Source organism: Nylanderia fulva, unplaced genomic scaffold, assembly GCF_048542155.1.
Source record: "Nylanderia fulva isolate GAGA-0341 unplaced genomic scaffold, ASM4854215v1 Scaffold115, whole genome shotgun sequence".
Taxonomy (NCBI): Eukaryota; Metazoa; Arthropoda; class Insecta; order Hymenoptera; family Formicidae; genus Nylanderia; species Nylanderia fulva.
The window spans coordinates 143,037-154,576 of NW_028189355.1; the positions used below are offsets into that span (position 1 = coordinate 143,037).

At 44.4% G+C, this 11,540-nt stretch overlaps 2 protein-coding genes across 5 annotated transcripts; one reads left to right on the top strand and one right to left on the bottom strand.

Moving 5' to 3' along the window:
* Positions 1-386: 386 nt before the first annotated feature.
* LOC114941315 (uncharacterized) lies at positions 387-3,486 on the bottom strand. 4 transcript variants are annotated; one of them, XM_029316251.2, is made up of 6 exons: positions 3,157-3,486; positions 2,790-3,083; positions 2,487-2,708; positions 2,171-2,378; positions 960-1,170; positions 387-848 (listed from the first exon to the last, which is right to left on the bottom strand). In XM_029316251.2, exons 3-5 carry the CDS (start codon positions 2,613-2,615, stop codon positions 1,079-1,081), a joined length of 429 nt encoding a protein of 142 aa, XP_029172084.2. In that variant the 5' UTR covers positions 2,616-2,708; positions 2,790-3,083; positions 3,157-3,486; the 3' UTR covers positions 387-848; positions 960-1,078. The 4 variants fall into 4 exon arrangements, with proteins under 4 accessions (XP_029172084.2, XP_085345390.1, XP_085345400.1 ...); XM_085489264.1 differs by having other exon boundaries at positions 2,487-2,711; XM_085489274.1 differs by lacking the exon at positions 387-848 and adding an exon at positions 1,323-1,668 and having other exon boundaries at positions 1,107-1,170; positions 2,487-2,711.
* Positions 2,772-5,839, top strand: LOC114941242 (uncharacterized). Its single transcript, XM_085489341.1, has 4 exons — positions 2,772-3,123; positions 3,182-3,309; positions 3,401-3,849; positions 3,904-5,839. The coding sequence occupies exons 1-4, from the start codon at positions 2,772-2,774 to the stop codon at positions 5,837-5,839; spliced, it is 2,865 nt and encodes a 954-aa protein (XP_085345467.1).
* The last annotated feature ends 5,701 nt before the right edge of the window (positions 5,840-11,540 follow it).

Sequence of the window (11,540 nt, forward strand, 5' to 3'; positions counted from 1 at the left end):
CGGCCGCACAGGTATACGTATACCCCGCGCCTGCAAAAAGGAAGCGCTTACGTCAAATCACCGATAATGGTAAACACCGCGGTCGCGCTAGAGGAGATACAATTTAGTCCCGATAACAACAAAATATGACTTGCTAAAAGGTAAATAATTATCGCAAACGTACTTTCGCCCTTAACATCTCGATCGAACAAGGGAAAATGTTCGCGAAGGTTCTCGAAATCCGGGCCTATATAAACCTCCTCTCTCGTGACCGCGGGGCTCTTTCCGATTGCTCGTCGCGAATAGAGTGTGCTTTTACTTTCCGAAAAAGATCGCTTGTCTTTTTCGGTTTTCTCGTCTAATTACCGTTGCTTGCGGAACAGTCAGTAATTTATTTTCGACCCGGCTTTTCTCTCGTTTATTGCATTCATTTCTAATACATTCGACTCGGCTATCTTTCGGCAAATTCAGTGCGGAATATTAATTGTAATTTTTGTTAAAAGTTTATATAAATATATTCTTTTTTGTGAACGTTACGCGTGTGTCGAGTGTTGTGTCTATCTCTCAGTCTCGCTTCCGACCACGTCCTATCCATCTTTCCGTCGCGCACATTTTTTGGTCCTTCGAGCCGGATTCCTCAGGAACCTCCCTTGAATCCGGTGCCACGGAAGCGATAGTGAATCAGTGTCGGTGACCGGTGCTCCTAGAAAAGAGAAACAGTTTTAGACATGACAGACACTAAGGCAATCATTGCCACAGCCACAGTGCTATACGGCAAAATCTCGCGCGCGTACGAGAACCTTCGGAAGCTCGGCGAGGCCAATATCACCCTCGGCGCGGTGGAGGCCCGGCTTCAAAACCTCGAGAAGCTGTGGGAGAAATTTGACACAATTAACGACACTTTAGCCGATCGTGTGGACGAAATACGGCATGAGGTGTACGCCAAACAAGATATCCCTTCGTTGGGCGAGGAGGCTTACCTGCAGAACAAGGGCCTCATGCTCGATCTGAAGAGCGCTCTCCAACGACAAGAGCATACATCCAGACCAAGTTCGGCAGCGACACCGGCCGCCGCTCCTCGGACCGCATTGCCTAAGATTCAACCGCCGACCTTCACCGGGAAGTACGAAGACTGGCCTTCGTTCCGAGACCTCTTCCAGTCCATCATTGGCAGGAACCAGGCAGCCAGACCTGTTGAGAAATTACATTATCTCAAACTCTGTGTCAAGGGTGATGCGGAGTTACTGATACGCAACCTGAACACTACGGAGGAAAACTACGAAATCGCTTGGAAGACGCTAAGCGATTTTTACGAGAACGCCAGGCTGTTAACCCGAAACTACCTCAACAACTTCCTGGCGCTTCCTAAGATGAAGAGCGAATCCGCAGTGGAACTGGGGCGACTCTTTCACGGCGTAAAAACCACAGTCAGCTCGCTGAAGAGTATCGATCGTCCCATCGATCGCACGGAGGACCTCTTTGTGCATCTGGTCGTCGAGCTCCTCGACAATCGTTCTCGTCGGGAATGGGAGAGCGTCATCAGTCACACGACCAACCCGCCTACTTACGCCGAGCTGGAAGCCTTCATCGAGCGACGGCTTCATACTTTGGAGGCACTGTTTCCAGCCAAGAACGACAGCCGCAACCTTAGCAGTGCAAAAACAACTCGGAGCCATCACGTGAAGAAAGCTGAAACGAAGGATAGATCCAGAAGTCGGTGCGCCGATTGCCAGGGCGACCACTTCATAATGTTTTGTGGCAAATTCAAGGAGAAGACGGCTACGGCCCGCAGGCAGTTTGTCAACGATCAAAATCTCTGCTCAAACTGCCTGGGTCGACACCAGCTTTCGGAATGCTCATCAAAAAAGACTTGCACGACGTGCGGCAGTCGGCATCACTCCTCGCTGCACGACGCCTTCTGCAACGCCAAGACCGCCACAACGTCACACTTAGCGCAAGGATCTCTTCCGGCCTCTGTCACGGTGTTGCTCGCCACAGCTCGCGTCCGCGTCCTCGATGGCCACGGATCCTGGCATTCCGCCCGAGCGCTGATCGACCAGGGCTCAGAGTCTTCCATCATATCGGAGCGATTGGTTCAGCGACTGCGACTGCCTCGCATGCCCGCCGCCGTCAGCGTTTATGGATTCGGCGAGAAAAAAACGGGAGTTGCAAAGGGTAAGGTTCAGCTTACTTTTAGAGCGCACAACGGCGACCAGTCCAACTCCGTCGCCGCCTTGATCCTGCCGAAGCTCACTCTCTTCGCCGGAGGATGCCGCCGAAGCCTGCAGTCCTGGACCCATCTTAAGGACCTGGAGCTCGCCGATCCAGAATTCCGTTCCGCGGATCCAGTAGATCTTCTGCTGGGCGCCGACGTCTACGGAGTAATCATCCGCGAGGGCCTAAAAAAGGGGAGTCATCAGGAACCAGTGGCACAGCAGACCTCACTAGGATGGATACTCTCAGGCACCATCAATGAGAATGCACGCGGCCATCGTGTTGCAACTCACCATTGCCAAATCGAGGAGGACATCACCTGCTTGGTTCGGCGGTTCTGGGAGCAGGAGGAAGTTCGTAGGCCATCTCCGATCCTCACCAAGGCCGAACTGGAGTGCGAAGAGCACTATCGCCGACATCATACTCGCTCTCCAGACGGCCGGTATATCGTGCGCCTGCCCACTATTGACTCTCTGCCGGACCTCTCAGGAACAATCCGCGCTGCCCGCCGAGCGCTGCTACACACAGAGAAAAAGTTTGAGAGAGACAGCGAATTTCAAGGTATGTACGTGGAATTCATGCGGCAATATTTGAACCTGCGACACATGAGGCCTGCTCCGTCGTCCACTGAATCGCATCCGGGGGCTTGCTACCTGCCTCATCACGGGGTATTGCGTCCGGACAGCTCATCAACCAAACTGAGGGTCGTCTTCAACGGCTCGAGCTCCTTGCCGAACGGAGACTCCCTCAATAGATATTTAGCAACTGGTCCGAATCTACTGCCTTCGCTAGCCGACATCCTGCTGCGCTGGCGACGTCATCGCTACGTCTTCGCGACTGACATCGAAAAGATGTATAGGCAGATACTGGTGCACCCCGACGATCAAAACCTGCAAAGGATATTGTGGAGAGGGAACGCCAAGGACGAAAGTCAAGGAGTACTGGCTAAGTACCGTTACTTACGGTCTATCCTGTGCTCCTTATCTAGCGATCCGCACTTTACGACAACTAGCCGAGGACGAAGGACATCGCTACCCGAAAGGAGCCCTCATCCTGCTGAGCGACGTCTACATGGACGACATCCTGGCCGGTGCGGAGACCATGGAGGAAGCCGAAGTAATGCTGCAACAGCTGACTGAGATCTGCAGGGCGGGCGGCTTCTCACTTAAAAAGTGGTCGGCAAACCACTCGCTCCTGCTGAACGCAGTGGAGCCCGACGACCGTCTTCGACGAGAGGCCAGATGGTGGCTGCCCGGCGAGAGTCACTCCACTCTCGGTTTACGCTGGCAACCACGTGACGATTCGCTTCGCTTTCGCAACCAAACTGACCACGCTGTCGACCTTCACCAAAAGGTCGGTATTATCTTTGACGGCGAAAATGTTCGACCCTCTCGGCTGGCTGGCCCCAACAACGGTATTAGCCAAGATCTTCATCCAGTCCACCTGGTTGCTAGGTCTTGATTGGGACGCTCCGCTACCCAGCGACGACGAGAGAAGATGGCTGCGATTCCAGAACGAGCTGCCTGCTTTGGAAAACGTGCTCGTACCTCGATGGCTGGGAGGTTTGACTGATTCACAGCTGGAAATCCACTGGGTTCGCCGATGCCTCAGAGCGTGCCTACTCAGCGGTGCTATACCTGAGGACAGAAACAAAGGGTCTTATTAAGGTGGCACTCTTAGCTGCAAAAACTAAGGTCGCGCTCCTTGAAGCAAGTATCACTACCTCGGTTGGAGCTGTCGGCCAGCCACTCTTCTGGCTCGTCTAGTCGCCCACACCGTACCGATCATCGGAGCAGCCAAGGCACCTCTTCACATGTGGTCTGATTCCACCGTCACGCTTGGTTGGATCCGTGGGCATCCCTCGATGTGGGCCACCTATGTAGCTAATCGAGTCAGCGAGATCCAGATGCTGATCCCGGACGCCCACTGGCATCACGTACCAGGTCGGGAGAACCCAGCAGACTGTGCTTCCCGGGGACTCTACCCTAGCGAACTGGTTGACCACCCGCTCTGGTGGCAAGGTCCCGCATGGCTGACAGAGGAGAGCGGTACTTGGACGACGAATAGCGAGGCGATGCCAGCGGAGGACCTCCCAGAGAGACGAGTCCGGACCCACATCGCCGCCGTTACCGAGCTGAAGCCCGAATCGGAGTTACTGCTGCGCTACTCCTCGCTGAAGCGACTGCTACGGATCTCGGCTTGGTGCCGCCGCTGGTTGCTGATTCACCGCCAGCACCGCCATGCGCAAGGCCAGCCTAGCGTGATCAGCTCCGACGAACTGACGGAGACCCGCATCTCCTGGGTAAGGTTGATCCAATCTAAAACCTTTACAGAAGACATTAGAAAGCTGCAAAATGGAGCGGCTCTGCCGTCGCGAAGCTCCCTACAGAAACTGAACCCATTCCTGGACAGCGAGGGACTTCTACGAGTCGGCGGGCGCCTCAGACACGCAAACCTACCGTACGACGCAACTCACCCGCCAATACTGCCCAGCGAGTCGGCTTTCACTCTCCTCGTCGTAGATGATCACCACCAGCGAACTTTACACGGCGGTACTCAGATGACCTTGTGCTCCCTGCGCCGGGAGTATTGGGTCCCTCGAGGTCGGTCGTTGGTGAAGAAACACATCAGCCGATGTGTAAGGTGCACAAGATGGCGAGCCGCCATCCCACAGCCTCTCATGGGCGATCTCCCGGGGCCAAGGGTCACACCAAGCAGGCCATTTCTGCACACCGGCGTCGACTACGCCGGTCCGGTTTGGCTGAGGACCTCGAAGGGCCGCGGACACAAAGCTACTAAAGGGTTCATTGTGGTTTTTGTATGTTTAGCCTCCCGAGCCGTTCACCTCGACGTAGCCTCGGACTACTCCGCCGACGCCTTTATCGCAGCCTTGCGCCGGCTCATCTCAAGGCGAGGGGTCTGCATCAGCTTATACAGCGACTGCGGTACCAACTTCGTGGGTGCGGACAGGCAGCTAAACTCTCTCTTCTCCGCCGCCAGTGCCGACGGACGCCGCATCGCCTCATTCGCCGCACAGGAGAAGATCCAGTGGCATTTCAACCCACCGGCGGCACCGAACTTCGGCGGCTTGTGGGAAGCCGCGGTTAAATCGATGAAGCACCATCTGCGACGAGTCATCGGTGATGCGACCCTCACCTACGAGGAGCTGGCTACGCTCCTCTCGCAGATAGAGGCTTGCCTCAATTCACGACCGCTGCAGTCCTTGTCCGATGATCCTGAGGACGTCGCAGCTCTCACACCGGGGCACTTCTTGATCGGTTCCGCTCTCTCCGCAGTACCGGAGCCGTCGCTCGAACGAGAGCCGTCGACCCGACTATCACGCTGGCAGCTCCTGCAACAGATGAGGGACCATTTCTGGTCTCGGTGGTCCAGCGAATACTTACATACGCTGGCCCATCGGCCAAAATGGTCCCAAGTCAACCAGGAGGCTCACGTCGGGCGTCTGTGTCTACTCCGCAGCGAAACCACCCCACCAACGCGGTGGCCGCTCGCGCGCATCACTCGGCTGCATCCCGGATCCGACGGCCACGTGCGCGTCGTCGATATACGTACCGCGAGTACGAGTTTAACGCGCCCCGTCAGTAAACTTGTGTTCCTGGGCGGCGACCACGAAACTTTACGATAATCCGGCGTAAAGCGGCTCATATAATTCTGTTCTTCTTTTCCACAGATCTTCATCGCTCTTCTCTCATCAATTGCACGCCCACTTTCACTTCACCAACATACTATCACATCACTACCTTCTGTTCATTACGACACCATTCTCACCACCAAAATAGTCGCCTCATCCTAAATTACAATAGACTAATTTATCTAAATTGCTCGGTCTTCGCGACACAAGAGCCGACACGCGTCTATACTGCTACGCAAGAAATAAACAGCTGACCGATTCAGCATTCCTTTCGCGACCTAAGCCTGGAGCACGTGAACTCCTCGTGTCCGGAACCCGCGAGCGCGTGAACAAGCGCGCGCCCCCTCTATCGCACTACTCAGTGGATTGCAGGTATACTGCAAGGCGGGCGGAATGTTCGAAAATCGAACGTCTAACGCAAAAAAAAAAAAAAAAAAAAAAACTTAAAACATTATTGCAGTTAAAACTCATGCAATAACTAGCATTACGTATATAAAACCTTAAATTGTAACAGGCAGACTTTAATATTATTTAAATCGCGCTCGGCCGCACAAGTATACATATACCTCGCGCCTGCGAAAAAAGAAGCGCTTGCGTTAACTTTCACTTTAATCGTAAACACCGCGGTCGCGCGAGAGGAGAGAAAATCAAGTGCCAATAACAACAAAATATGACTTGCTAAAAGGTAAATAATTATCGTAAACGTACTTTCGCCCTTAACATCTCGATCGAACAAGGGAAAATGTTCGCAAAGGTTCTCGAAATCCGGGACTATATAAACCTCCTCTCTCGTGACCGCGGCGCTCTTTCCGATTGCTCGTCGCGAATAGAGTGTGCTTTTACTTTCCGAAAAAGATCGCTTGTCTTTTTCGGTTTTCTCTTCTAATTACCGTTGCTTGCGGAACAGTCAGTAATTTATTTTCGACCCGGCTTTTCTCTCGTTTATTGCATTCATTTCTAATACATTCGACTCGGCTATCTTTCGGCAAATTCAGTGCGGAATATTAATTGTAATTTTTGTTAAAAGTTTATATAAATATATTCTTTTTTGTGAACGTTACGCGTGTGTCGAGTGTTGTGTCTATCTCTCAGTCTCGCTTCCGACCACGTCCTATCCATCTTTCCGTCGCGCACAATATTCTATTATCTTTTCTAACCTTTGGTTTGTTACCGTTTTTCTTTGTTTTGTATTAATAGGTTCATTCTCATTTATTTTATTTTTTACCAGTTTTTGTCTGTCAGTCATTTTCTTCTTTCTATTCTTGTTTCATTAAATTCTCCAGATAATTCTGTTTATCACATAATATTATTGTTTTATTATTATTTATAGCCTCATTATTATATGTATTTCCATCTGCTGGCTCTACATTTATTGTTTCAAGTAATTCGTGCTTGTAGTCGTTCAAGTATTCAATATCTTCATATTGCTATACAAAATTATATTTTTAAAATTAGATAATATATATACATAGATAATATATATACAAAGTTGTCAAAGAAATTAACTTATTTAAAAGAAAAGTACAAAAAAATTAAAAAAAGATACATACAAATTCAACTTTTGTTTCTACAATATTATCATGGCATCTGTATCTATTTTTATCAAGTTTTAAGAAATATGAGTACAGAATGCATATATTTTGTTATCTAGGTTTTTCTGCTATATACAGGGTGTCCGGTAACTAACGGACCAACGATTACAAATGGATTCTTTGGTCAATTTGGGAACGATTTTTCCTCAGCGAAAATGTCGAAAAAAGTCATCATTTTTTACAACTTTCCAATATTTGTCATTATTTATCTTTATAACTAAGCCTCAAATTAAAATTTTATTATAGTAAACTCTACCTAAAATTAACTAAAGAATGTAATTATGTTAGACTTTTAACTCCAAAACGTTTAGTTTTTAAAAGACCCATTTTTTTCAATTGCTTATAACTCGAAAATTATTGACTTCTTAACATTTTTGCTAAGGAAAAATTGTCTCCAAATTGGCCAGAGAATCCGCCCTTAATCATTGGTCCGTTAGTTACCGGACACCCTGTATATATTTGAGTGTCTAAGTTCAAATGGGACCCTGTATATATGTATACTTTCAGATAAGAATCTTATTTATTATATAAAGATTATAAAAAACATGAAAACTTGCAATGCAAAATCAGTGCAGTTATTATCATTTATTATGTTTAAGTTATTATGTTTAAACTCTTAATTTATCATTTATTATATTTTACATCGCATTTTTTCTGATTTTATATAAAATCAGATATATAATTATAAAATGTGTACGATGTAATAATCATCGTAGTATTTAACATGATAGGAATTTTATGCTAATTTATTTAAACTTGTTTTAAATAACTAATAATGAATAATAACACATATTAGCAACATTGATGATTAACACATAAAAACGATTTATATAATAACACGGGAAATGCAGATAGATTATTGAGCAAAATTATGTGAAGAGTTGCAGTAAATCGGAATGAGATGAGGAAGAAAACAGGGAGAAAAATTCCAATTTAAATTTATGTAACGTTTAAAGAAAATTAAATAAATTTTTACTCTCATCGTAATATTTATATCACAAATGCAACGTATCACAAAACTGTTATAGACATTGGTAAATCCACAATGAGAATGGCCAGGATACGCCTCCGTTACGAAATTGTTATATCTTATCGCGAAAATCATTATATGGAAGACGAGGCGTATAGAAGGCCTAAAGAGAGTAGTAAATTCAATGTATTTCGATGTTTGTCGACAGCTCCTGATTCTTTCCTTCGTTCTCTCTTAATCACATAGTTTTCTATCAGATTTACTCTCATAGTTTTATGGACTCTGATAATGACGATGTTGGTGATCTCAAAGGTAAGAGAGAACGAAGGAAAGAATCAGGAGGTCTCGACGAACGTAAAAATACATTGAATTGAATAATTTACTATTCACATTTGGCCTTCTATACGCTTCGTCTTTCAACACAAAGATTTTCGCGATAAGAGGAGGATGGTCGTCAATAGCAGAGTTGAGAGAGTGATGTAATGCCGCGACACGAGCACAATACACATTTTAATTTTCAGAAATTCAGAAATGTTATTGACGTAAATGATTATTTAAAGTCTGAGAATAAGTCTTTAAATTTGTAACGATGTTTTACCGAAAGTTTACTTTCGTACTTTGTACGAATAACCGCGACAATTTTATTTTGATTTGATTACATTTTCATTCCATAAGCAATTTTCATTTTCATTTTAAGATTTCTCTTATGAGTAAATCTAAATTGAATTATCGGTTTGTTTATTGAAAATTAAAGGATCTACTTTTAATTAAATCGCGAGCAATTATTTGTCAAAAAAGAATTTGGAGCTTATTATTAATGGAAAGAATATGGACGCTTTAACTATACAAAACAGCATGCATTACATATGGTACATATAACGAAATTATGTTTACGAAAGATATTGCGCGTTTCTTTTTTGTTTATAACATTATCAGTGATACAAAAATAGTTATAAGCAATATCTATTGCGATATTCACTTCATGAGGCATGACATTTATTGTGATTAAAATGTAGATATAGACTCTCTCTCTCTCTCTCTCTCTCTCTCTCTCTCTCTCTCTCTCTCTCTCTCTCTCTCTCTCTCTCTCTCTCTCTCTCTCTCTCTCTCTTTCTCTCTTTCTCTCTCTCTCCCTCTCCCTCTCTCTCTCTCTCTCTCTCTCTCTCCCTCTCCCTCTTTCTCTCTCTCTCACTCACTCACTCTCTCTACTCTCTCTCCCCCCCTTTCTCTCGCTCTCTCTCTTACCTTTCCTCTCTCTCTCTCGCCCTCTCTCACCCTCCCTCTTCCTCTCTCTCTCTCTCTCTCTCGCTCTCTCTCTCACCCTCCCTCTCCCTCTCTCCTTCTCTCCCCCTAGGGAGTTCTAGCTTTCTCTCACACACACAGATTAATCTTCATAAAATAAAGATAATCATTAATAATAAAAAATATTTGGTATTTGTATGATTATATATTATGCGTTTTTAAATCATTTTATACTTATTAATTATATTAGACAATATGTTTTATTTTAAATACTATTTTTATACATTATAAACTTGTTAAATATTTAAATTATACTACCATGTTTAGTATTGCGTATATTCAAAGAGAAAATAAATGTCGCTGGTTCGAAATTCTAGGGCTCCGTTCAGGAAGGTTACCTGTGTCACCCCGAGTGTATTCTCTCTCTCTTTTTTTCTCTCTCAGTGACGTAAAAAGAGTCAATGCACTCGGGGTTACTCGGGCAACCTCTCTGAACGCACCCCAGAGATGTGCAAATGTATTATCTGTATATGTATATCTCCGGCCGCTCACGCGCATGAGTGATATGACGCATTTATCGATTGAAATAATGGTGGGAAATTATTTACAGGGTGTTCGGCAACAGGTGGGCCAAAATGTAAGGAGTGATTCTACATGATAAAATAAGACGAAAATCAAGAATGACAAAATTGCGTTCAAGACTTTGTTTATTAATTATAAATATTTTACACTTTGCAAAATATACATCAACTGTTACGATGTAAGTTTTTGTATACTTATGCGTCACAGTGTATTTTGACGGCGACTCTACCGATGTACCTTACGCACGCCAGATATTGGCAAATTGCCGTGCGTAACATATTCGTAACATATTCTAGAAATAATTACAATAAACCTTACAAACGCCAGTACTTATAATAACTATGAAGTTTTTTATTAATATACACGACTAAAACTAGACAAGTATTATTTGTTTATTAGATGTAAGTCATAACGTTTCGACCTCTGGTTTAGATCCTTATCAAATGCAACCCTAAAACATAATTGTTTTACAAATAATTACAACTTTCAGAACCATTAAAATCTTAAAAACTTACAACTAGCAATCTATTAATTACAATGATCAAAGGTAATTAATATAAAATCAATATTATCATTAATTTGGTTGATCACGCAATTTTTTTACTGTCAAATGACAAATTTCACACAGATAACATCGAATTAGTTAAAAGAATCTTAAGAAATAATTGTTTTCCGTCAAATCTAGTTAACCGTATTATTAAAAAACGGTTAATGTATTTACACCGAGTGAAGGACAGTGAGGAACTATACAAGACAGAGGTTCAAACTTTGACGCGTTATTTTGCATCACATTACCTTATATTAAACATCTCAATAGAAACATAAGGAATGCTCTCTCTAAATGCGGTTTGAAGGTTTTATATACGGTACCCAAAAAATTAAATAAGATCATTAAACGTGGAAAAGATTTGATCTTGAAACTCAACAGAACGGAGGTCGTATATAAAATTGATTGTAAGAATTGCACTTCCTCATATATAGGGCAAACGAAGAGACATTTAAGCACACGCTTAAAGGAACATAAAAATAATATAAAATTGCATGAATCTAATTTTAATAAAACCAGAGGTTGAACCGTTATGACTTACATCTAATAAACGAATAATACTTGTCCAGTTTTGGTTGTCCATATTAATAAAAAACCTCATATTCTAGAAAATATAGTACATTTTATATACCCACGTAGGTATCCTGATAAAACATAAAATTCATAATGATATCATTATAAACTTAAGTTACTTAAAAGTCATTTTGGAAATATAATAATGATAAATTTGTTACATGTCTCATTTCATACATTTTTGGCTAT

What these genes read in the sequence shown, in the direction of transcription:
- LOC114941315 (XM_029316251.2), bottom strand. Translation starts at nt 2,615, where the DNA reads ATGATGTCGGCGATAGTGCTCTTCGCACTCCAGTTCGGCCTTGGTGAG. An exon ending in TCCTCCTCGATTTGGCAATG is followed by an intron (nt 2,379 to 2,486) that starts GTGAGTTGCAAC and finishes CCCCTTTTTTAG; the next exon opens with GCCCTCGCGGATGATTACTC. An exon ending in CGCCGTTGTGCGCTCTAAAA is followed by an intron (nt 1,171 to 2,170) that starts GTAAGCTGAACC and finishes ATTTCTCAACAG; the next exon opens with GTCTGGCTGCCTGGTTCCTG.
- LOC114941242 (XM_085489341.1), top strand. Translation starts at nt 2,772, where the DNA reads ATGCGGCAATATTTGAACCTGCGACACATGAGGCCTGCTCCGTCGTCC. An exon ending in AGACCATGGAGGAAGCCGAA is followed by an intron (nt 3,310 to 3,400) that starts GTAATGCTGCAA and finishes TGCTGAACGCAG; the next exon opens with TGGAGCCCGACGACCGTCTT. An exon ending in CCTGAGGACAGAAACAAAGG is followed by an intron (nt 3,850 to 3,903) that starts GTCTTATTAAGG and finishes CGCTCCTTGAAG; the next exon opens with CAAGTATCACTACCTCGGTT.